This window comes from Notechis scutatus, chromosome 3 (genome assembly GCF_049901735.1).
Source record: "Notechis scutatus isolate UNSWTSFEM ecotype Mainland chromosome 3, rNotScu1.2, whole genome shotgun sequence".
In the NCBI taxonomy this organism is placed as follows: Eukaryota; Metazoa; Chordata; class Lepidosauria; order Squamata; family Elapidae; genus Notechis; species Notechis scutatus.
The window spans coordinates 19,316,914-19,344,064 of record NC_142011.1 but is presented as its reverse complement, the minus strand read 5'-3'; the positions used below and the strand labels follow the sequence as shown (position 1 = coordinate 19,344,064).

General features: G+C 40.3%; 1 protein-coding gene across 1 annotated transcript; it reads left to right on the top strand.

Moving 5' to 3' along the window:
* Nucleotides 1–19,908: 19,908 nt before the first annotated feature.
* Nucleotides 19,909–26,935, top strand: PFDN4 (prefoldin subunit 4). The gene is made up of 4 exons (XM_026664955.2): nucleotides 19,909–20,060; nucleotides 24,170–24,277; nucleotides 25,514–25,654; nucleotides 26,585–26,935. The coding sequence occupies exons 1-4, from the start codon at nucleotides 19,932–19,934 to the stop codon at nucleotides 26,714–26,716; spliced, it is 510 nt and encodes a 169-aa protein (XP_026520740.2). The 5' UTR covers nucleotides 19,909–19,931; the 3' UTR covers nucleotides 26,717–26,935.
* Nucleotides 26,936–27,151: the final 216 nt, after the last annotated feature.

The following is a 27,151-nucleotide window of genomic DNA, read 5'->3' as shown; positions in this document are numbered from 1 at the left end:
GTCTTAAATGAGCTGTTCTGACATATGCTCTATTTCTAGCAAGGATATAGAGGGGGAAAAAGGTGTTCATTAGATAGACTGGCTGGGATGTATGATTTTTTGTATAACATGCTGTTGTCAAGGTCAAAGGAGTGCTGAAACGTCAAATATGATTCTAAGACTACTGCCGAGTGCCAACAGCCAAGTATTATATCACTTGTGAGGATATGATAACATTTATTAAAATAGCTGTGGGAATATCACAGTGAAGGAAGCACCCCCCCCCCCACTTCCCCAGGATAAAGTATTCTTTATTCTTAATATTAAAAACAGGCAGAATAAAATATTTTCCTGAAGGAGAAATGGAGAAATATTTTCTTAAAGGCAGAAAGCAGCCCCAGTCTTCCTGCTGTAGGAAAACAGCCTCAAGCAGAAGCATGAAGAGGCTAGTCTTTAGGAATGGAGATTCTGTATTCATTCAGAAAGACTGCACCAATCTATTCATAAGCAAAGATCAACCAGAAACTCCAAATAAGCAATACAATAGGCAAGGAGCGGAAGGATTTGCATTTCTCCTTTTGCCTGTAGAGCCAGCCATGATCCCTACATGACCCCATAGGAATCTGGCAACAGCCATTAAAATATTAAAGAACATATTCTTGCATAGGAACAGTCATCTCAATCACAACGCCCTTAAGAATGTATAAAAGCCCACTCACTCTCAACCCAATTTTGTCAACCACCCCAAAAAGTGGTTGACTGTCTCTAGTTTCTGGCTACCAAATAAGTAGAAACTTCCTTTCCTGAAGCCTGCTTCCATTTTATTTCCAGTGTCTTTCTCCTGGCTTGGAACAAGACTGGATTTTTCCTCCAATAACAGAAAAGATACCTTTTCTTTATCAACCTAGAATGCAGAACCCAGAACCTAAGATATGGAACGCAGATTCCCACTGAATACTGGGAAAATATCGCAATGCCTATCATTAAGAGTGGGAAACTTTTACCTAGAGAGATGGGTGGACATATATGGGTGACAATATGTGTGTGATGCTGCAATCTTATTAATTCCTGGATTTAGTAGATTTGTATCTAATGTAATATTTGTGTGATTACATCACTGCAAGCATGTTGTCTTGTCATCACTGCAGTTTAATGCAGATGCCATTGGTGGTGAGCTTCACCAGGACAATCATTGGTCATGGAGTTTTAATTTGGATTCCTGTACTTCACAAGGTGGTTTAAATTAGATTAGATTAACAGAGTTGGAAAGGGACCTTTAGGTCATCTAGTCCAACCCCCGCCCAAGCACCATTTCTGACAAATGGTTGGATTCAATGGATTTAGAGGCCTTTTCCTAGTCAATGATTTTGTCATTCAACCAGGGCTCTGCCTTTATTTGGTGGTATAACCACAAATGATTGACTCACCTTTTCTCCTCTCATGATAATCAGAAAACTGCCAATCTACAATCAGCTGATGAATAATATTTTTACTTTCTCCTGCTTTAATCAACCTAGATTTCTGGTTGACAAGCAAAGAAATACCAACAAAATGCTTTAAAATGGGGCAGAGCACTTATTTTCATTGTGTTTGAAAAAAGTAGAGAAATAAAAATCTCTTTGCTAAAAAAAAATACTGCTTGCATAGGAAATCTGAGAATGCTGTTGTAACCCTAGAAATGCTAGGGCAGTTTCAAATCTCACTGGGAAACCGCCAATTATACACAACAATCATGCTTGCTGAATATAACTTCTTGCATTTAAAAGCATGTCCAGACCTTTCGCTAAGCTCTGGAAATACTACTCAGAGCCACTCAATCTATCTTTAACTGATTTTGCATTTGCTTTCATGCTGGAACAAGCTTGCAAACTTTTGCTATTAAAGGGCATCAGTGAATCTAATGGGGAAATCCAAGGAAAGGGTTTTCCTTTTGCTTGCAATGATTAATTTCAGAATGCTCAAATAGATATGGACCTGAATACTGATAAAGGGTAAAATAAATCAGCAGGTATTGGCTAAGAAGACTAGAGAGAGTTAGAAGAAATGTTACACTTGGAATACTGCATCTAGCTTTGGTCACCACAATGTAAAAAAAATATGTTGAGGCTCTAGAAAGAGTGCAGAGAAGAGCAACAAAGATGATTAGGGGACTGGAGGCTAAAATACATGAAGAACAGTTGCAGGAATTGGGTATGTCTAGTTTAACAAAAAGAAGGGCTGTGGATGACATGATAGTGTCTAACTCTCCGCCAAATATCTCGGGTTAAGACTCCCTAGCAAGACATTGGGGCCAAAGTTCATGGGGCCATTCCCCATAGTAAAAGATCATCCCAGTCACGGTGCAATTGAAGTTGCCCTGATTGTTAGAGAAAATATACCCGGTATTCCATAGTAGCCTATTAAAACCCGTGGTTGGATCAACACTGAGGCCCCTAGCTCATGAGCCCCCAAACCCAATTGTAATAGAAGGCCAAACCCATCATGAGGTGCAATGAATCCTCAATTCGAGGTGGCACAGGAGACAAGTCCAATATTTAATCAAGTGGAAGGGCTACCCCTTATCAGAGGCGTCACGGGTAAAGAGTGAACGTCCAAGCCGATTGCCTTGTAGCTCAGGAGTTGCCACAGAGAAGAGGAAGGGGTCAAGCTATTCTCCAAAGCACCTGAGGGCAGGACAAGAAGCAATGGATGGAAACTAATCAAGGAGAGAAGCAACCTAGAACTAAGGAGAAATTTCTTGACAGTTAGAACAATTAATCAGTGGAACAACTGGCCTCCAGAAGTTGCGGGTGCTCCAACACTGGAGGTTTTTAAGATACTGGACAGCCACTTGTTTGAAATGGTATAGGGCTTCCTGCCTGAGCAGGGGGTTGGACTAGAAGACCTCCAAGGTCCCTTTCAACTCTGTTATTCTGTTATATCATATGGAAATACCTTTGGCGGCTATGGCTAGTGGAAGTTATACTGCAACATATCTGGAGGCTAATAGGATAGGAGAGGCTGCCTCAAGGAAACAAAGCTTTGAGCATAATCCAATTAATGCTCCATCTTTGTAGGTTTCCTTTATTGCTAACAGGTGGTATCTCTCCTGACTTCCCTGGGGCCTATTTCTGAACATCTGGATACCACTGGGAACTTTATGTTTCCTTGTAGGAAGGGAGGTAGTTCTGCCTGTGCCTGCAACTTGCATAGACAAATAGAACAATAATTGAATCAAAAAATGAGAGAAAAATACCCTCCAAACACAGTAGGGAATATTTCCTTATCTAATATAGAGAGCTTCTTTCTTTCTAGATATTTTTTTGTCCTGCCTTTATTATTTTTATAGCGAACTCAAGGCAATATACCCAATTTTTTTTTCTATTTTCCCAACAACAGCAACCCTATGAGTTGAGTTCGGCTGAAAGAGAGTGATAGTTCAAAAGCAGCCAGGTGGCCTAAGGTGGAACTAGAACTCCTGGTTTCTAAGCCAGCACTTTAACTACTACACCAAAATGGCTTTTCATCAGGAATAATTCCCTAGTTGTATCACAGGAAAGAGATTTGTCTCTACCTTTGTCTCTACCATCTTCCAGCTGGTTGATATTCAAAGATTTGCAATCCTTATATAATTGAGGGTGCCAGGGAGGGAAAAGCTGGCATAGTTTTATACCCATTCTTTATGGGGGGGGGGATAACAAAGCAAAACCATTTGTAGATGCATGTGAGGCACCTACTCTAAACCCAAGTACAATTATTTCCAAATTGCACAGTGATGATAGGATGCTACAAGAGAGTTCTTCCTATGTATCTAGGAGTGCCTACCTGTTGTGAATCAATAAAAGTTAATAACTTAAATGCAAATCAAGTTTGAAAACCTGCACACTTGATTGGTCCTTATACAACAACTTTGGATTGGGCCAGAACTAGTCCCTGATTGGCCACTATTTGGACTATTCTTATTGATTATTAGTTTGAACTTGTTGCTCATCTCATTGGGTAATAAGGTAGCAGCTAACCCTATAAACGGGTTACTGCTGCCCATAGCCTTGCTCTGTTCTGTTCTAATTACTGTTATTAAAGAGTTGAAGTCACTGGTCAGATGTCTGGTCTCCATTATTCTCCATACTTAACACTACCTTTCACCTATAGAAGTGACTCAATAACACAGAATCATTGTTCCATCTTACATTCCACGTGGCCTCTGTTGAATTGTTCTAGTTCAGCCATGATTAGGGATTTACCAAAGAGAACAATCATACCTGAAAAATGCATGCAGCAGAAACACCCGCCATCCAAGGAGGCAGTTAGTTGTCTCTTGGCATCAATGGTTGCTCTTGTCTTGACTCTCTTCCAGCTAAAGGCTTTATGACATCAGGGACCTCAGAACTTGCATCCTTCTAAGTAGATGATAGGGTAAGTTCAGAGATGCGTAGAACAGGAAGTAGGGAGGGGACACACATTGATAGGTGGGAGGGTAGGTTTCATCCCATTTCCGAACTTTGGGTCTGAGGAACTATGTGGAAAGAAAATCTCCAACTACTCAGAAGAGTGAACTAACAAGAAGGCTTGGAAAAATCCAAGGATTTGCAGCATGTCCCTCTTAAATGATCTTAATGAGGAAAACTTAGTAATAGTCAATGAGAGCCAAATGTGAATATTCAGTAGCTATTATGAGGCTTCCTGCCTGTTGGAATGCAGGGTGCAGAATGGAGAATCGTGGCAAAGGAGCTGCCAAGGTGGAATTCCACATTGCCACATTTCATTGCAAGTCCTCTTTTTTTCCCCTTCCAAATATCTACTTTTATCTTCCTTTGTTTTGATTTTAAACATACCTAAGAATAAAACCAGATGAAATGTAGGAAAAATGGGAAGGAGGCCTTTACAAAGGTCCTTTTCTTCAGTAGTTCCAAAAATGAGTTGAAGATTATGAATGAAGGCAGCTTTCCTAGCCTGTTGTCACCAGAATAGTGGGACTATAACTTCCATGTGTTCCATCCACACCCATCTGAAGGATATCAGACTAGGGAAGGCTGATATAATGACAGCCTTATGATTGTGAAGATTCACATATGGGTCATCCCTTGAAACTCACAAACTGATTTTGACCCAGCCATGTGATCTATTTTAAGATACTTTGTAGAAGTGTTACTTATTGAATTCCTTCAAACAATGGTAATTATCAGTGTAATAAATGGAATGATCAAAGTTTATCCTCAGAAAAGGACTTTAGTTTAAGGAGCAATTCGCGTGTTGGAGAAATCACTGAGCAGGAGTAGCATGTGTAAAGAGTATATTTTGCAATATCCTCTCCCCCTCCTTCTCACACACTACCAGTATATAAGAGATTAGACAGAAGCCTCCTTCAGTGATAAAGATTGCAACAGGGAGTTGGAAAGCCTTCTTTTTAAATAAACAAACGTGGCTCAAACTACTAACTTGCATGCAGTAGAGATGATGTTGTATTTGCAAAACTCTTTGCAAAATCAACCACAATATCCCTGTATATAAATGCCTCAGTCTCCAGGTTGAATAAATCATCTCTGCTAAATTTTACATCCACGTTTATCTTTGCTTCCCCTAAAATCAGCTGAAATCTTTCTCAGTTGGGCACCATTGTAGTACATAGGTAAGAATTCAGCATTGCAATGCTGACTGAAGAAACTGGATGTCTTTCAAGATGCAAAATTATTTGTAGTGCTTGATAATATTTATTCTTCAACACAAGGTTCATGTAACTAAACAAGAGGAAGAATGTGTTGGAAGAAATGTCCATCTGGGTTCAGTTCCAAGTGGGGAGAAAGACACTGGAAACATGGAAGCTGTTTGTAAAGATGGTTTAATGATGGACAGGACCACATGGTTTGAGGTCCTGGGCAATTGAGCACATGGGTGAGAAAGAGAGATTTATACCCTTGGGCTTTGAACTTGCTTCCTGTTCCTGTGAAAGAAGTGTATTCTGACTGGTTGTCAGACTCCCATGAGCCATGCAGGGGTAACTTTGTAGGTTTGTCTTGAGTACCAGGCTTGGTTGAATCTTGCTAGGTGATGCAATCTTTCTAGGTGCCATGTGGTGAGATGGGTAGAGGGCTAATCCTATCATGTCCTGAGGGCCATATCTTAATCCCATCACTCTGGGGCTGAAAACATGGTCAGGGAGTTGCAGGGAGCTGTTTTGTCTTTAAAAACATGTTTCTCCTTTTCTCATCTAGGGAAATATAATATTTTGCCTTTTTAATATCTCCTAAATATTTCATTTTTCTAGGAGAAGGGTGGGTGTTAACTTTCTACAAATGGAAGAATGCAAAGTTTCTCAAGGCTACATAGGATTATATAGAATGCATGGATTATATCATACTATGCAAGAACAATTTGTAATCCTTCTTTCTAGGTCTTGGAAGAATATAGGCAAGGCCTACATCTTCTGCAAGCTTAAATCATATTGAAAGGTCAGCCTGACATGTAGTTCCAGAATTAACTTTAGAAATGTTCTTACCTGAATCAGCATTCACAAACAGGACAAAGTGAACTTTCCAGAATAACCTTCCTGAAGCCAGAACAATGGAGGAATGAGTGTATTTCCTTCAATTTATTCTTAAATGAAAGCTTGAATGGAAGAGGAGGAATAATTTAGCTTTAATTAACTGGATCAAAGAATCTCTGGGATTTTCAGAGATCCAGTTAAAGTTATTCCTCCTCTTTCATCCAGTTTTCCTTTAGTCTGGAAAGTTGAGGCAATTTGCATAAAGCTCCACAGTTTGTTTAACAAGTGCAAGTTGTACTTCATGCAACTGCTAGCTTTTCTTCCATTTTAGATTTTGTTTGGATTTCAAGCCATTTTAATGACTGAGAGCCAATATTGTCAAGAAAGATACAGGCCCAAATCCATCCTCAGTCATGGAAGCTCACTATTTCTTCCTTGAGTTGGAATCTATGTTTTTGCTGAAACAAGGTAAGGCTAATTGCCTTTTTAGATGCTGTATCACACTATTGAGTTATGTTCACCAACCACAATTCTAATACTCTTTATAAAACTATTATACAGCCAGCTATCCCATCCCATGATGTTGAATTTGATTTATTTTCCCTATATAAAGACTTTGCATGGCCTCTGTTAATATATTATGTTATTTTTCAAAGCATGTATCCAACGATCAAGATTGTTGTGAATTTGTTCTGGTCTGTTACAGTATTAGCCATTCCATTCAGTTCTGTACTATCTGTCAATTTGATTAACCCTCCTCTAGCATTTCATCTAGTCCATTTACAACAATGGTGATGGGTTGTTAGGCACAGAATTAATGTTATATGAATAGGAATGCAGTTGACACAGCATTATTTTATTTATTTATTTCAATCCCATCTTTATTATTTTTACAAATAACTCAAGGTGGAAAACACATCCAACACTTCCTCCTCCTATTTTCCCCATAACAACAACCCTGCGAGGTGGATTGGGCTGACCCAAAGCACCCAGCAGACTTTCATGGCTAAGACAGGACTAAAACTCACAGTTTCCTGTTTTCTAACCTTAAACACTAGATCAAACTGGCTTTTATTCAGTTTAAAGTGGTATCGTTGGTAAGTCCTCTGTTAATACTTTTTAAGCCCATTATAGATGTACCTCATAGTTATACAGTATGACCCATGTTTAAACTAGTTTGGTAATCAGTTTCTTAAAACTTTTTTTAGGATGGGGTGTCAAGCTAAAAGCTCCTAATTCAAATGTTCTTTCTCAAGGAAACTAAAACTGTCAGTTCAGCTATAACACATTTAGAAGGCCATGAAATTCTGCTAGATTGAGAAGGATCCTGGGAGACAAGCAAAGCATGGGAAAAGCAGAAAAAGGAAATTCTCTAGAAATAACTATTCCTGGAATAGCTGCTGTTTTGTTTTTGAAAACATTGTCTTTGTAGTCCTGTCTTTGTCTTTGTAGTCCTGTCCCATTACTACATAATTATACTCCAGTTGCCTCCCTGAACTGACTAAGCACATGATGTGATATATATGCGATCAAATGCTTACTATTGTTTATACTCAACTATCTGTGTTATCTACTCACAATGTATGCAGAAAATCGTATAATTGTATACAGAAGGACTTAAATCTCCTCTTTAAATCTGTCTAATAAGTAATTTGTGTTTTAAATCAATGTGTTCTTGTCTCCAACTCAAATATACCCCTGGGAAAATTATCCTGCAATCAATCACAAGGCATTTCAAATACTTTGCTAGAAAACACAAATATATCTACAGTGTTCTGACAATCTGTTAAGAAAGTTGTCCAATAAAAAAGTTTTTTAAAAAAGACTAAGCAATCATTTTGTTTTAATTGATCACTGAATCCTCCTCTGTACCTTTGAAAGTAGCCAGAAGAAATGTTTATACATGTACATTTAAAATGTACAGACATTTTTCTACTGTTGTATGTACCAGTTGAAATTGTGAAGTATGCAAAAAACTTTGATAAAGTCAAGAATGATTGTCTATCACGGTCTACAATTTGTGCTAGAATGCAATTACGCACATTTAATGTGGTTGAGAAAGAAGGGTGATATGATTACCCAGCCAATGGAAGGTATTTCTAATTTCTGTTTCTGCTGATTTTAAAATACATTTTCTTAAACTATCATAATGAAAATCATTAACCTCAATTTTCTGCTTACTTAGCACTGAATGGACTTAGAGGGCTCATACTGTTATTGAAATCTGAGAATAAGTTTAAAAAAATTGTTTGACAAAATCTCATCCCCCCCCCCTCCAAAGTTATTTACAGAATTAGCACAAATTCACTTTGGGAAGCCTATCAATATTCAAATCTTAGCAGAACAAATTGTATGTGGTTAACAAGCTACTTTTTTTTTTCTTCTGGTCAGACCACAAAATCTGGTCTAGTTTAAAAAGATATAGGCACCTTCAATCTGGAAAATGGGACTTTGAAAAAGCAAACAGCTGGAAACTTTCAGCTGGCTTATCAGCAACCTGGCTTTTTAACCAATACACAAGTCTCTTCAATGACTTTGTTGAAAGGAGGTTACATAAAAAATAAATAAATATATGAAGCAATGCCAAAATCTGGGCTGGTAGGAATTGTCAACTGAGACTCTTGTGATTCATGCCACCTTAGTTTTGACGTCCTTCTTAACCGATGCTATAGTTTGCCAAACTTTTTAGAAGCTAAACAAGTAACTGAGTTCAACTGGAAGGATTCCCAAGAGGATAAATTAGGCATAAAGATAGTGAGGGCCAGGTGGGAAGAGGATCTTCTCTCTGTAGCTTCTGGCACATACTGAATAGTACATAGCAAGTGAGGAAACAGCTGATCCAGTCCTGTCATCCATTTCTGGAAAATGTCGAAGAATAGATTGGATTGGAATGGAATATATGCTGCTCCCCTTAGGCCTCTAAATAAAGCAAGGGGACAGAGGTTACATTGCTGATTTTTTTTTTTTTAACAATACAAGCCTAACAGGCTGGGATTGCCATTCTGTGTGGATAATTGTGCTGTTGGGAAAGATAGACCAGTGATAAAACAGATGATAAGTTAGTATTAATTGCTTGTCTTTGGAGATACCACTGAACTTAGAGCTCTGGGGAAACATTTATGCTGGGAAATATCCCTGAGATGTGACCGGATCTCATTTTTTCAACATTAACTCAAACAAAGACAGAGATTGGCCTATGGAAGAGAAGGAGGGTGAGTATCAGCCAGTTTCTTTCCACCCTGCTTGTCACACTCATGTTGTAATTTGCACCAGGGATCAATCCTGGCAACAGGTGAACTCTACGTGGAAGAGAAGAACCGAGAATAGAAGTGTGTCTGAACGGGCAGAGACAGCAAGTCTTTCTCTGCAATCCAACTAACTAGAAAGATTGAAGACTCAAAAAAGTACCACTTTGCATATGTTTCTTTCCTATGGTTCACAATGTCATCCTTAAAAGCTTTGGAGGACCAGCACATCAACCAATGGCCCATGGGACATGCAAGCTCCTATAATGCAGGGGTCCTCAAACCCTGGCCTGTGGAGTGGCACCAGTCCACGGCATGCCAGAACTGGGTGTTCTGACCCAGCTCCCCAAACACAACAAACTCTCCAATGTGAACTCAAAAGATTCCTTTATTAGGAATGCCAGCAGGCCCAACAAAAAGTTTATCTTGCAGGCTAACAAGTCGGTCCAGTTAGGATGGGGCCTCACTAGCAGCGGTGGCTCTTCTTTCCGTATGATCGGCTGACAACTTTCTGCTGCTCTCTCCTTCTCTGCCTTCTGTGCAGCCATGCATCAGGCACTGGATCCGGCTGTTCCTCCTCTTTTTCATCAGCCACCTTCAGACCTGGGGGCTGTTGACTTTCCATCTGAGAGCTGATGGATGGCCCAGGCTCTGCCTCTCTCTCTCTCTCTCTGTCCCTCTCTCTCTCTGTCCCTCCCTCTCTCTGTCCCTCTCTCCCAGCTCCATTCCCACTTCCCCATTGGAGCTCCCAGGTTGCTCTGATGCTGAGCCTGACCCCCACGCTTCCTCCTCCTCCTCTAATTCGGCTGCTGGAGGGGCCAATGGCCGACAGTCCACAACACCGGGCCATGCAAACAAAGGAAGCCCCATCCCCGGGATGCAGGCTCCATGCAAAACCACATCCCCTCCAGTCAACGGAAAACCTCTCTTCCTAGAACTGGTCCCTGGTGCCCAAAAGGCTGGGGGCCGCTGCTTTAAAGGTATTTGGTAGAGCTCAATTCTATAGACAATGGAATAAATAAAATGAAGTTAAATGCTAACATTTCAGGAGACTAAGAAATCTCATGAGATTTATAAATCTCATTTTGGCGTTCTCACCTGAAATCTTGACATCAGACAAAAGTGTCAAAATCTCATGAAATTTCAAATATGTGAACATCTTGCAAGAATTGCCAGTTTTCTGAGATTTTTTTTTTTTTTTGGTCTATCTATCCTCCACATCGATGTTATCTATTTAGCGTGCACACAGATACACATATGGGTGCCAGCTTTAAGGCTATATTAAGAGCCATGATGGTACAGCTGTTAGAATGCAGTATTACAGGCTAATTTTGCCAACTGCTGGCAGTTCGATACTCACCAGCTCAAGGTTGACTCACTCATCCTGTTTTCTACTCCAGCCACATTTCACTAAATATTAAGAGTGTCATGGCTGCCACAAACTTAAAGTACTCCAATAGACTTGCTGGCTTACTCTGTCCCCTAAAGGACATGAATTCAAGCACCAAATATTCCTTTTGTGAACAGATCTCTATCCCTTTGTTATCATGGTTTCCTTTCACCCACTTCCACATTTTCTGCCAGGGTATATTGGCTGGTAAGTGTTCAGTGTGTAACAGTCCTTCTTCTTGCATTTCCCCTTCTCCCAACTTTGAAAAGGCTTGAATAAAGGCTTTGGATTCCTAAGCTTTCTCTCTTTGTCATTCACACACACACACACACACACACACACACACACACACACACACACAAAACACACAAAGGCTGAAAGAACTATCACTCCATCTCTCTGCAAGGTCATTTAACCCAACTCTCTTGAGCCATATAGTTAATTGAACTCAATGCCCTAAGCACTGGTTGAGTATATTCACTCTTGTGCACTGATGTTAAAGATTAAGTACAAGGCTGCCAAAGAGACTCCTTGGATAAACTCCCTGACTTGTATTTTCTTGGTTCTTTTTGTTTTCTTCCTGGTTATGACTCTCCCTCTTGGTATGGCTTGGAAGTGCAGAGGGTATATGCAAGAGAAATTATTGCCCAATGCTTATCTCATTAGGTAGCTGAGCCTCCAGTTAGAAGCTATCAAAAGTACTTGCTGGGATACAACTTATTTTTTCTAGTGAGTGTACTTCTAGAAAATAATATAATTTCAAATAATAATTCCCTGTATCTCCAATTTCAGACCATTGTTGGCAGGAGGTTGCTAGGAGCTGTAATTTGGAGGTTATAGTTTCCCCATCTCTCTACATCACATAGGGAGTAATACTGTGGAGAAATTGAGACAAACTTTTAATTACTGTTAGGAAACTAGATATGATAGTTTGTAAGACACACCAAAAATGCGCACGCATCAGACATGACCTTATTTTATTTGAATCCAGAATCTGGATTCAAAGGACAAACTGTGATACATGGGCATACACGCAACACATGTAGGGACCATCTCAAACCAAACATAACTTTTTACATAATATTTCCAAAGGGTATAATATTTGACCTGATATTCTAGGACTATTTTTAGTGGGGGAAAGAAATGAACAAAACCAACTTTGAATACTAGTTATACTGGGGCTTTTAAAGTGGTAAAATAACTTTTATGGCATCCCAGTTAGGAAGTTTATATGAGAGGAGAGGAGAGGAGAGGAGAGGAGAGGAGAGGAGAAAGAAAGAAAGAAAGAAAGAAAGAAAGAAAGAAAGAAAGAAAGAAAGAAAGAAAGAAGGAAAGAAAGAAGGAAAGAAAGAAAGGCCATTCAACTTCAGAGTGATAACCTGTTTCCTTGTATAGGCCACTGAGCTCATTGAGTTCATCTGATCCTCCAAGGACACTGCTTTCACTTTTAAATGGCAGGGAAGAAAAATAAACCAAACAAGACTCAGCAATATATTGCATACTTATTGCAAATCCTCTCTGTGCATGTGGAAGAATTTCACAGCTGTCCCTGCCAACATCCACCACCTGGTAGAGAAAGAACAACAACAACAAAAAAAATGATCTAGATATAGCAATGCTTATTCATCTCTAAAAATTGCTGGAGCTCTGGCAGGAAAGCCTCATCTACAAAAACCCCTTTCTGAGAAGAGGAGGCAGTCAAAAGCCCCGAGGCTGGGGAATCTGAGGAGGAAATGGGAACACTTTAAGAAGCTTAATTAAAAAAAAAAAAAAATCAACATCGCCAAAGCAGACTTTATGGAACACACGTTTTCCTCTTGAGTTGGCAGTTAATATCCAGGTGACAGGCTGGCTAATTATATGGGAAGTTCCAATCCCCGCCCATCTCGAAGGATCCAGGTGAAAAGATGATTGATCCAAAGCTAGAGTAAGGAAGACATTTGGGTTCCTGAGTTGAGCACACAAACTCCTGATGGAGGAGATGGCTCTCAAGCTTCAAGTCAATCTCAACTCAGTAACTTCATGTCCAGGGAGCTTCCTTGATAGAGACCTGGTCTGCCCCAGCTTTGTTCTGGAATAGCCAAGAATAACTGGAAAAGTGCCACTACCCTAGATATAAAAAATTGGATTCAAGACGTCCCAAAAGTGCTTTTTCATCAGGCTAGTGGACTTTGTTTTTCTTTGAAGACATTTCACTTCTCATTATTCAACAGAGCTGAAGAGGCTTCTTGGATGAGAAGTGAAATGTCTTCAAAGAAAAATAAGTCCAGTTGCCTCTTGAAAAAGCACTTTTGGGACAACTATGACCTGGATGACTGAGAATCTCCATAGACAGTGGATTCAAGAAAGGTGTAACCTACTCATTTTTGAAAAGGCTGTTTGTTTTCTATCAGTCAAAAATGACGCAGCATGTTTCCCTTTGACATAGATTTATTAGTTAACAAGAATGGTTGTTATATGCAACCTAAACGTACTGCTTTGTGTGACCTAAAAATGTGACCTATTTATGTAATTCATATGAATATAGTAGTTAAATATTTAGACCTTTTCCTTTTCGACATATTTTCTTTTTGTTTTGGTATTATAATTAAGACTAATTAATTTGTTGGGAGGTATTTATATTAATCTCTTTTGTTTCCCCATATTGTTTTATTTTTTTTAAAAATACACTTATATACAATCATATAAAAAGGTAAAAATAAATGAGTCCCAAAGGATTTTACTCCGCTAGCATTTCTGGTGTGGTGCTCATCTCCGTTTCAAGGCCACTGAGCCAGTGCTGTCTGAAGATATTTCTGTGGTCATGTGGTCAGCATATGTCATGAAGTGCTGTTACCTGCCCACCAAAGTGGTACCTATTAATCTATTCGCACTTGCTGTCATGCCCCTGTCAGAGTCTGACTCTGAGGAGGAAGCCGAAGAGCTGACAGGGAGTGTGGCTCCGTTGGCTGTGGGGGAAACTGGGGAAGGGCAAAGTCTGGCTGGGCAGAGCAGGGAAGAGGTAGAACAAGGGAGAGGGAGTTCAGAGGAAGATCCAGGCCCACCCCCTCTTCATCCTAGGGCACGCAGGGAGGAACGGAGAAAAGAACAACGTGGGTTGCGTAGCTTACAGGGAGGAAAGGGCCCTGATTCCCTTTATTAACTGCAGCTGGGAACACAGTTTATAAAAAAAGGCAAGCTGCGTGTGGCAGGCTGTTGGGAACAAACATGACTTTATCTTGTGTTGTCGTGGCTTATCTGTGTTCCTGGCATCTTCCTAACTGTGTGAGTTTTGCTGTGCTTTCAAGTCTGAAATTCTTGCTCCTGCCCTGCTGAACTAATTACTTCAGTTTGGCTTGTTTGGACTTTAAGTTACAGTTTGTGTTTACCCTGTTTCGGACTTAATTTTCTGCAGTCAAAGGCTGTTCCCGGGAGAGTTTTTCTCCAGCCAGAAGGTATCCTGGACATTGGGGGCAAAGTTGGAGATAATAAAGGGACTCTTATTATCTGACTGTGTTGCCTTTGTGCCATGCCCCGGGTCATCACACTTGCATGCTTTCGAACTGCTAGGTTGATAGGAGCTGGGGTGAGGATGGGAGCTCACCCTGTTGGCTGGCAGTCGGGTCTCGAACCCAGGCTGTCACCTCTCCAGCTGACAAGCTCAGCGTCTTGACAGTTGAGTCACTGCATCACCCATACAATCATATAGCTTTGCAATATAATTTTTTAAAAAAAAAATCCCGTTCTAGTCTATAATCATAGGATTTTCTCAAACTGTCCCATTCAAGTATTAAGTTTATTCTTCTTAAGTCAGACAAAGTTGGTTAAAAGTTGCCACCTGCTGGGATAATGCCTACAGTAGTGATGGCTAACCTTTTCAGCACCAAGTACCCAAAGTGCACCTGTGTGTGCGCGCAAACCTTCCCAAAATGAAATGTGTGTGTCTCCCACACATGCCCCCTGCCCCCTGCACATGTGCACACATCCCCTGCCTGCGCCCCACCCCACCATGCATGCACAACAGAGACCCAAAGACTAGCTGGCCCGCGGGAGGTACGGGCACATGCATGGCAGAGCTGAGCTGGGGCGACGGCTCCCGTGCCCGCAGAGAGGGCTCTGCGTGTCACCTCTGGCATGTATGCCATAGGTTTGCCATCACGGGCCTAGAGGGTCCTTCTTAAATTATAAGCAAAATGGCAATACATACAGCTGTTACAAAACTACTGAAGAAAGCCTAACATTGTTCTTCATTTTCTTTAAAGACAGCTACTTGGATTTCCTCTTGAATTCTGTTATATAATAACACTCATACGGAACAGATATATGTGCAATATAATTGCACTCATTCAATAGATGCCATGTTTAGTCTAGCCCTCCGAATCCCTTGACCCATCTGCAATATAACCACCATGCCACTCAAGAGGTTTCTGGAAAAAATGAGAATGATGTTCCTTAGGTCATCTACAAGCTTTGCATGGAAGTCTGCTCATGCTTTTGGCTGCTACCGATCTGCTGCTATTGTGTAATAACAGGTTTCATCATCCTTGGGCCAAAAGCCATCAACAAACACTCCAGCTTGGCCTACCTCTTTAATCACCCAGCTGTTTGCTGTTCCCTTGCAGACCTTCTCCTGGAACCCATGACTGTTCATACTCATTCAGATATTCAGCTCAAAGGAGACATATTTGGCCCTTCTTCAGTTTAATTTCCCCCCTTTAATTATCCAGGCTTGGCAATTTATTTATACATGACAGAGATGTGGAGGAAGCTGACTTCTGGTTGCTGTTTCATGTCACTACCTTGCATTTCCATAGATGCCACCAAACTAGAAATGCCAGGCCAATATTTGCTAAAAATTAATTACTTCTTTCACATTACTTCATTGGAGCCAGTTGTCCTGAACAGCTCCAGCCTTAGCAACAAGGTAAAATATTATTCCTGGATAATAATATTACTTTTTGAATAAAACATTTATGCTTCTTTTCTTCCTCCTTTTAGATTTTGTCATGGTTTGTACCAGCATACTAAAAGGTTGCTATTTAAGAAATTACATTGAGAAGCAGTGATGGAAATAGAAAAGATAAAAGATTTTGGGGCCTCAGAAACTGACAACGTCAGTCTTCCGAGATTCCCCTCCTCCCAATTTATTTAATGAAAGCTGTGCAGACCTGGGATTTTTTGATGGTCTTCCCTCCAAGGGCCAACCACCTCCCATCCTGTTTAGCTTTCTGAGCCCAAAGTAAATTGGGTATGGTCATGGGATGGAAAGCAATTAACATGTTTGTATGACTTCAGCCAGAAGGCCTTTAAATAGTGTTTGAATTCTTCTATTATTGTTGTTGTGATTATTATTCATATTTAAAAGGCAACAATAGTAGAAGGTCAGTCACTCTGGGAAGACCAACCAACCAAACTTAGGATCCCACAAGGCAAAAGGCTCTTTGTGTGTGCGCACACGTGTGTGAAATTACTGCTTTAGCTAGTTTATATTGTTACACTCATTATTTATGTCCCTCAACTTTACTTCTATGTTAGGAACATAATAGTAATGAATTGTATTTTCACCTTCCAGAGGCATCCATAGAATCAGAATCTTCTTACTTACAAGGCAAACTCCTCCTGTGGCGTATAAATGTACACCGTTAGAGCACATGTACAAAATAAGGCAAAAATTGCCTTGTTATATTTAATTTTACCCTTTGTTCCCTGAGGACCCTACAGATGCCAATGTCCAAATCTCAGTTTCAGTTCATTAAAATATACGCAGACCAAACAAGTTTAAGAACTCTTAAGGAGTCTGAAGGCCTAAGTAAGAAGATTGTGGATGGTTGAAGCATTCTGTGTGTTTCTGAGTGAAGTAAACCTGACCCAAGAAATGAATAACGATGAAGGTTTTATAACGGTAAGAGAAAGGAGATTCATTTATGGGAAGCGCATGCATATTATAGGGATAGGCATTCTACAGAGGAAAGTAAACAATATTCTTTCTACGTGTTTGTACCTGGGAAGAAGAACAGAAGGAAGTAATCTAAGATTAGCAGACTTTTAGACAGAATATATCCTTACCTATTTATTTAGTTATACCCTTGTTTTCCCTGGTAATTAACAGGTTATTAAGTGCTGAAAAGTTATTAAAATCCCACTTGTCTACTTATATGTTTGGAAGGTACCCTTCTAAAACTTGCCACTTGACTTTATATTATGATTATTCTATCAGTTCACATGGATATCATCTAGTTGACTGGGTGTTGACTCCTATGATTCAGATGTTATCCAAGGACAGAAGAGTCATAGAGATATCCCGTAAAACAAATAGCGTCCCCAGCCTTTTTGCAAAATTAGTGGCATCAAATCCAGGAAGTTTTAAAATTATTTCCATTACACTCTGATGCAGGAAACAAATCTGTGCACCCATCTTGATGCTTGAAGCTGTGTTATTTTATTGTTGCATTACCCATTCCCAAAGGCTCTGTACCCTAATGCAGTGGTCCCCAACCTTTTTTGTACCAGGGACCAGTTTCAAGCAGAAACACTTTTTCAAGGACTGGCGGCGGCGGGGGGGGATTCTATTTTCCATTCCCAAAACTTTATGTTTACCCTACAACTAGCATTAAAGACACCTGACTGCAGTCTCTCTAGTTCTAGGTCTTGCCCAGCTGTGTAGCTACAAATTTTCATGCAGATGTTTCTCTTATCTCTGTTTGGTGAAAACAGGAATTGAATGAGGAGCATTTAGTCAGTGGGTTTTCCTAGGAAGCTCCTGTAGTCCTTGTTTAGGGATCATTCAGAGCTACGATGGACCTCTAACATCCAGCCCAGGAAGAAACTGCTTCAAAGAAGCCGGGGTGGGTGGGTGGTGGCTTTCCTGTTGCCGCACCTCCTCCGAAGCGCCCGTTCACCCCCACCCGCCCGCCCACGTGCGGTTCAATCCAGTGCTCCGTTCTGCCTGCCTGCCTGCATTTCTGGTTGTTTGGAGCAGCTTCGGCTGATAAAAGAGGCGAATAGTTATTATTCTCAGCGAAGCTGCTCCGAATCAACCAGAAACGAAGGCAGGCAGGCAGGCAGAATGGAGCACTGGATTGAACGCGCGCGGCGGGCGGGGTGGGGTAAAGCGCTCGGAGGAGCTGCGGCGACAGGAAAAGCCACCCCCGGCTTCTTTGAAGCAGTTTCTACGGACCAGTACCGGTCTGCGGCCCGGTGGTTGGGGACCCCTGCCCTAATGACTGGAAAAGCCCCCTCCCCTATGTAAAGATAATTCTTACACATTGCCTTGATTAAAGTCTGTAGTTTAGGGGGACAAATGAAAAAGAACAGTGAAAAGGACATGTTGCAAAATAGCTTTTTTTCCCATTAATGTTCTCAAAAGGGAACACTGTGGGATTTTTTCTTATGCACAATTCATAGATCAATTTTTATCAAGTGCCAAATTTCACTTAGATGTTAAAAGGAAATAATCTTTTGTTTCTAATATACGAAGGCTGGGGGGGATTCTAACTAAAATATGAGAAAAGGGGAGATCATACTCTCCCCCATGCCATCTCAAAGAACAAGAGAGGGGAGAGGTAGGTAGGCAGGTAGGTAGGTGGGGGGGGGGAGAGAGAGAGGGAGAGAGAGAGAGAGGGAGGGAGAGGGAGGGAAGGAGAGAAAGAGATAAATTAAGGGGTCCTTGGTATTTTCTGATCTGGCTGTTTGCCTGCAGACCAATGGTGGGATTCAATTTTTTTTACTACCGGTTCTGTGGGCATTGCTGGTGGGTGTTGCTTGGTGGGCATGGCAGGGGAAAGTTACTGCTAAATCCCCATTCCCTCCCTACCCCACTAATTTCTTTTGTGCAGGGCAACAAAAGAAGACCCAGTCAATCAGCTGGGACTTGGCCAGTCAGAAGTGGCATTTGCCGGTTCTCCAAACTACTCAAAATTTCCGCAACCGGTTCTCCAGAACTGCTCAGAACCTGCTGAATACCACCTCTGTTGCAGATGTTTCATTACCCAAACTAGGTAACACCATCAGTTCTAGTAAGGAGTGGAGAGAGCAAACCCCATTCAACTGCTCCCTCAGTTGAGAGCAAATCCCACTCTTAGCACTGATGAGGTTACCTAGTTGGGTAATGAAATGTCTGCAGGAAAGCCACCAAGTTCAGAGAGCATCAAGGGCCCCTCGTTTCAACCCTGAGCTACATATATTCTCTTTTATTGGTAAAATAAATTAAATCATTTCAAGGCGCTCTCTTTCAACCTTAACACGCCACACAGGGTTATTGTTGTGGGGCGCGGGGAAAAGGAGGAAGGAGTGTATATTCATCATCTTGATTTACTCATAAAGTAATAAAAATGAACTAAAAATCAAATAGGTAAGTAAATAAATGGCAGCCTCAGGGATGTGTTCATGTCCTGCGTGCATAGTTTAGTTTATTGTCACTGCACCTCATATGATGAAATTTAAATGCCATCTTTAGTTGTACATTATAATTATAAAAATAAAACACAGATATATGTCACATTCTATAGAATTGAACTGAAAACCCGCTATTGCATTTATATTGCACTATACAGTAATATTGCACTATACACTGGACTAGAAAAAGAATTTCTCTTTATTCTAGCCTGAACATACAAGTTTTCTTTCCTTTCTCCTTTGCCAGCCATCATTAAAAAGGACGTTGCGCCCTCTGCCGGTTCTCGCCAGCATCACAACCTGCCAAAATTTTCCAACCTCCCGCTGCTGTCCGTCCGTCCTCCTCTATCCCCCTTTTGGGCCATACCAACTATCCTTGAGGGGAGGGGAGTTGCAGTTGCGTCTTTCCTCAAACTGAACGCTGGCGCTGCGTCTTTCCTCAAACTGAACGCCGAAGCCGCTCCTTTTCACCGCGGCTCGGATGAACAGGAGAGCAGTACAGAAAATAGGAGAGAGCGACCGAGCGAACCTCGGCCAAATGGGAAAGCTCCCCGTCGAGAAAGGAGTAGGTGGTTTAGTCCACAACATGGCGGCCACCATGAAGAAAGCGGTGAGAGGGCTGGGGAGGGCAGGAAAGCGAACTCGGGGCGGAGTGGCGGCTGTTCTACTGTCTTACCTCCCCCCTCCTCCCCCTCCGTGATGCTTTCCCCGGCGTTTTCCTCAGTGGAAGCTGAGGAGCGGGAGGAGGCCGGAGAGCGTCCGGAGGAGGCCGAGGCCTTAGGCCTGGACAGGCGGAGGCCGTGAGCGGCGTGACCTGTCTTAGATGGAGGCGCGTTAAAGGGGCCGGGAAGGGGGATGGGAACCCCATTTGTTTTTGCCCTGAAATGAGCGAGGCGTCCGGTAAAGCAGCCTCTATTCCCAACTTGGCGCCCTCAGCGTTTGGAGGGAGATGCCATGTGGAGGCGGGGCCTCATTCGGCGGCGTAAAACTCTTTGCTGCCTGCAGAGGGCGTCGTACAGCTTCAGGCTGAGGGGCTGCTAGTTTTTTTTTTTTTTTAAGGCATCAGCTGCTGAAGTATCACGTGATTCTGACTGCTGGCTGAACCAGGCTCCTCCCCCCCCAACAGGGAGTGGAGACCACGAGGAAATCCTAGCCTGGGAGGTTGGAAAAGTTTCTGGCCCCCAAAAAGGGCACGGTTAAACCCCTTTCCTGGTTCCCAGCAGATAAATTCGTCTGGGAAATGTCAAGGAGTCCAGCTCAACTGAAAAAAAGAGGCTTTGTTTCCTCCTTTAGTTTGGGAATGCATGCAGGCTCCATTTCTTCCAATGTCAAAGTCTGGTCTTGGGACAGAACAATCAACCAATTGCCCTTGGAAGTTGTTGGGAGCGCCATCACTTGAGACTTTCAAGCAGAGATTGGACTCCCATCTGTCAAAAATAGTGTAGGGTCTCCTGCTTAGAGGGGGGGGGGTTGGACTAGATGACCTACAAGGTCCCTTCCAACTCTGATTATCTGCTGGCATTCCTTCCCCATGTGCACCTCAGTAAGCAGCAGCACTTGGCAGATGCTTGGGAGTCAAGCATTGGGGAATCTGATCAGTGCTATTGGGGAGCTGGGTGCGAGCTTTGCCCCTTTGGTGCGTATGTGCACTGTTTTGACTCACAGAACCGAAAAGCAGCACACTGAGGTACTGGTTCAGGTCTTGGGCCGGAAACTAGGAGGCTGTGAGTTCTTGTTTTGCCTTTGGAATAAAAGCCAATTGGGTGACTTGGGACCAGTCAGTTTTTCTCAGCCCAACCCAACTCATAGGATTATTGTGGAGAAAATTAGAACATTTGATAGGTACATCACCTTGAATTGATAAAATAATAAAGGTAGGATGAAAAAATAAATAAACAGGGCACTCACCCTGCTCCCATGCCACAGATCTGCTTAATATTTGGTTGGGAGACTTGGAACTGTCATAACTGTAAAGAGGACTAGAAGGTAAAATACAGTCCTTAGTTCTCTCTAAGCTTCATTTGCTTGCAGATGTTTTGGTTGCCTAGCTAATGAAACATTTGCAAGCAAACAACCAAGCTCAAAGAGAACCAAGGTTTCAGCAGTTGAGTCATGAACTACATATATTCTCTTCTATTGGAAGATTTTTTTAAAAAAAAACACCCAACAACAACTGGCAATAAAACTATCACCAATTACTCTCTACCCATAAAGCTTTCCAGGATATGAACACAAACTTATAAGGATGAATTCATTGGCCAACACTTTTTCAACAGAGCCTCAGCTTTACCTTAACTTTACCCTTTTGTCAACCTCATGCCTAGAAAAGATTACTGTTTTGTGCATTTTCTATTTAGTGTTTCTTGCTTTGGATTTAAACATCAAAATAGCCCCTGTGTTGGCTGGATGTATTTTATTAATCCGGTTTTAAGAAGTTACAATTGTTGTGCAAAAACGTTACTTTTTTAAAAACTATATGATCAAACCCAGATACTTGGTTGTCCTGAGGCAAGTTGTATTTTTACTTTGCAACAAAATTGCGAAGTAAATAAATTTTATTTTATTATTTTATAAATAATAAAAATAATGAAACATTCAGCTTTGTCTTTAGGGGCAGAAGATTCTCAGTCATCCAGGTAGAGATGTCTGGGAGTTAAATCATGGCAACTGGACTTATTTTCTTTTGCTTTGAAAAGTTTCACTGCTTATCCAATTAGTTTCTTCAGACTGAGCAGTTTCATTAGGGGAACCCAATATGTATGTCCTCCAGGGTGGTTTTATTTCTCATCTAATTTGAATAAGCTCATTAACTAAGTATGCAGAGACTTATTTAGGGTTGGGTTGCTCCTAAATCCTTTTTCCTAGGTGGGTGGCTAAGTTATGCTTTAAAATCAAAAGCATAAATGGAGAATATAAGTTTTCATGTATTCCCCCACTAATCTTTTAGTTATTTGCTTAGTTTTATTGGAAAAGTTTCAGTAAAACTAAATAATTTTATAAAACTTTTCAATCAGTATTGAAGGCCAGTTTCAGTCAAACTGCTGAGCAATAAGCAAATAGCAACCAATGCATTATTTTTTTTAACCATCCAGGTAGTGTAGTATATAAAGCAATATTTGTAGTTCAAAAGAGCATGAGGTTGAAGAAGTATGCATTAGATCAGGGATCCCCAACCTTTTCGACGCCGCGGCCCGGTTCCAGTGTCAGCTGGGCGCCGCGGCCCGGTTCCGGCGTCAGCTGGGCGCCGCCATCTTTTTGACGAAAAATCACTTCCGGTGACGTCACGGAAGTGATTTTTCGTCAAAAAATGCGGCGCCAGCGCTGGGTGAGCTTTTTCAGGTAGAAATGGCTTTCTACCCAGAAAAGCTCACCGAGCGCTGGCGCCATCATCTTTTTGACGAAAAATTGCTTTTTTACCAAAAAGATGGCGGCGCCCAGCAACCAGCGGCCCGGTAAGGCTTGTTCCGCGGCCCGGTACCGGTCCGCGGACCGAGGTTGGGGACCCCTGCATTAGATGATCTAATTAGACTGCATTAGATTGATGTTAATCTTGGGATTATTTTTCTTTGCTCCAAATTATTGGGGGAAGAAAATCGATCCATTCTTCCATCTTTATTCTGTTCATCTGCCCTTTTTATTTGATTGCTTTATTTTTCTGGATAGTAGAATATTCTGTGGAATTCTTGGTGCACTTTCTGAGTTTGGTTGCTTGCTTGATTGTGGGCATTTCATTACCTGCCTAGGTAACATTATCAGTGATAGTAAAGGGGATAGCTTGTTCTTCCAGTGTTGGGGTGTGTATGGTTTTCTCCTTGGGAGTTCCTTGATTAGGATATTGTTTTCTACTTGATTGTTTGTCTGGTGTTAATGCCTGCTTATCTGAATACTATTGAAACTATTGAACTATTGAAACTATTGAATTGAATGCTATTGAAACTGATATGTTCTGGTCTTTTTTTGTTCCCTTCTTCGCTTTTTGTTGTCTCTTTTGACAGACATGTAAATATGTTTTATTTCTATGTGTCTATTGATGGCTGATTGGTCTGCCAAACTTCCAGGAATTCCTTAATATTTTGGATTTAGTTTGATCTAGAATGTTCACTGTTTTCCCCTTGAAAATATGATTTGAGTCTGTCCATATGTTGTGAGAATAAGGAACTGATTATTTTTCTGTTGCAGTTGATTTGTTAGGTATTTTCTATTTTTATGGACATACAGTTCTCCTATTTATTCATTAGTCTGTCCATCTATCCTCATGCCATACCAGTTTAAGGTATTGATGTAGTTAAACTGTAGCATGATAACATTAAGCCATAATGAGGTTTGCTTGCCTTTTACTGTAGAGTCATCTGAGACATCTGTTGTACTTAGCATTTTGGTCAGCTAAACATGCTCTAGCTTAATGCTATATGTAAATCAGGCCACTATGACTTATTTGTTTATGATCTCAGGTGTTTCCTATGGTTACAATTGTGTATGCAAATATCCTAAGGATTTTTACTTATACTCTCCCTGTATTCCTTGTCTGTCAAAGTTATGCTTTCGTTCTGTCAACATCTTGTCTGTATTAAATATGTAATCACTTCCTGTTTTAGAACTTAACCTGATTATTCTCTGACAAGCTGAAATAATGGTGTGTATATATAACTTAGTTTAACTGAAAAAACCAGATTATTATTCACATGCAATATATTTGAGGAGCTCTTGTTTTTTGTTTAGGCAGCAGAAGACGTTAACGTTACTTTTGAAGATCAGCAGAAAATCAACAAGTTTGCTAGAAACACCAGTAGAATTACAGAACTAAAAGAAGAAATAGACGATAAGAAGGTAACCAAAATCAGACAATTCCCAAATCAAATCAAATAAATACTTTTTTTCTGTAAGGTTAATTGGCAAAAATGTGTGCGCTACCATCCAAAGCCTTATGCTTTGGTTAATTTGCATGGCAGTGGTATTCAGGAGAACTGGCAATGGTACAAATAGTAAAAGCTCAGATTTCTCTCATTGATTTAGCAGAGCGGGAAGAAATTTGCTGCAGAAATATTTCTTCTACCATGTTATTATTGGCATATATTTCTCCTTTTGGTTAATGGTGTAAGGTAAAGTTTGATGTGGCCTCAAATTGGCCACAAAGGTTTTCAGAATTGCTGGGAGTTGAATGGTGTACAAATGTTATTAATTATCTCAGGAGAGCAACTCATTTTTCCCACAAAATTAAACAGAACCATACTTTACTTTTCCCCTGCAAGAGAGAGACTCTTTCAGTATTCTGTTGTATTCTACATTTCTCTGAACATGGATAGTAACCACACAACCCAGTGGTGAGTTTCCAAATTTCTTCCTACCGGTTCTGAGAGAGCACTTTGCGCATGCGCATAGGGCTCAAAGACCACCCTCTGTATCAATGCTGATGAGCTGTGCTGTTTTTTAGTCAGCTGAGGTGTGGCAATCCGCTCTGCTGCGCGAATCAGCTGATCTAAAAAACGGAATATAGGAGAAGTAACGGTGGGGGCAGGTGGGCAGGGCCAGCCAGAGGTGGTATTTACTGGTTCTCCGAACTACTCGAAATTTCTGCTACTGGTATGCCAGAACTGATCCAAAGTGGCTGAATACCACCTCTGACGCAGCCATATAGTTAAGAGAGCATTTTAAATATAAGTAAGTACTTTGTCAAACCTGTTATGACTGTGGAAATTAAAACCAATCAAGTCACCAAATTAAATCACTAGACTGGGTGTTTCAAAATCAGTTTAAATCAAGTCACCTTGTAGAATCATATTGACAGTACATTTGCCATTAAAACCTATCACTGTATTTTAATCACTTAAATTTATCCCGTTCAGTGTTAAGAGATAGCTGGTAGGGTAGCTGGTTCTACTCTTTTGAATTTTGTCCTAAAGCTGTTCCTTAGATAGTCACACCTAGTTTAGAATTACATACATAAATACATGTGTTTGAGTGTGTGTGCACGAAACATATAATGGTTTATCCTAAGTTGAATTACAATCCATATCACGATGATGGTTAAATTGGTGGGAAAATAACTTGATTTCTTACACACAGAAACAGCTCCAGAACCTGCAAGATGCTTGTGATGACATTCTGGTGCTTGATGATGATTCATTATTGATACCATATCAAATTGGAGATGTCTTCATTAGTCACCCACAAGTTGAAACAGAAGAGATGTTGGAGGAGGCAAAGGTATGTTCTGTTCCTTGTGCTACTTCTGTGGCTCTTTTAAGATATTGAAGCAAGGAAAGATTTGGGGGGTGGGGGGAAGAAACTGACAAATACTTTTCCAGGTAGTCTTCTTTCCTCTATTGTATCTATAAATGAATCACTTGTTTTTTCTTGCTCAACAATTTCTCAGCATCACAGTTCAAAAACATTGATTTGTTGTTGTTTTGTTCAGTCTTTCTGATTGCAACTTTCACAGATATAAAAAAACCATGATTTGGCAATGCGTATCTTTGTCATCAATGTGATGTTCTCTGATATTGAGCATAATATTGGTTTTTGCACTCTCATTTTTCAACTTCAACAAAAGAGTCATGAAGACTTTATTCTTTCCAGCCACTAAAATAATATCATCAGCATATCTGTATGTTTTGTTTTCCTGGCAATGTTAACACCATCTTCTGTTTCTTTCAGTCTCATAATAAGTCCAGCATATACATTGAATGTCAATATTTAACTTTGATGCAGTTTATTTAACTGCTTTTCCGGTTTTGAACTTATGAATGGCTCCATATTCCATTCTAATTGTTGTTTACTGGACCACATAATAATTAATGCACGGTATTGTCCAGATTAAGCATTCAGTAACATTAAAACACCCATGGTAATAATAATATATATATAAAAACTTCAGATTGGGTGAAACATTTTAAGTATGCAGATAAGGTAGTCTGATGGATTCATATTTTAAAGAACTGTCTATAACTCATGATCTTCTAAATCAGAAATCTAATCAATGAAGAAAAAAAAGTTGTTTTAGTTGTTAACAAATACGCTTATCTTTAAGGTGACACAGAAACTTCATTGATTTTGCTGTAATAGATGAATGTTTGGAAGGAAAAATGTTTCCTTGAAATCTTTACTTAACATTTTTCCATTTCTTTTCTTTGCCAGAAAAACTTACAGGAAGAAATTGGAACTTTGGAAGCACAAGTGGAATCCATCCAAAAAGTATTATCAGATCTTAAAGTCCAGCTTTATGCAAAGTTTGGCAACAATATAAATCTCGAGGCAGACGATAATTAAATAGGAATAGAAATAGTATTGGATGTTTTTGTACTAATTATTTTTGCTTCATGGTCAGTTTTTTTTGAGAAACCCGTCTTTTCTTTAAATTACATTTTTGTTTCATGTATTTAATTACATACATTCTTATTTATATGTTTGTCTAAATTCTCTGGTGTGTTATTAAAGGTGGGTGCTTAAAAGTTTACTGAAAAAAGTAATAAAGCTCACAGAAATACATTCTCCTTTCATGCCTATTATATAAGTACATTTTAGGAAAAAATATTTTTAAATGTTAGCGAAAGACGGTTCATTGAGAATAAGCACAAATTACAAATGAGTTTTAATATTTAGCAAAAATTATCACTCAAAATGCATCTTTGAAAGAGATAGGAAAGCTTAAAAATCAGTTCTGTAGAGCAGCCTAATCCAAATCCATGTTGATTTTCAAGTATT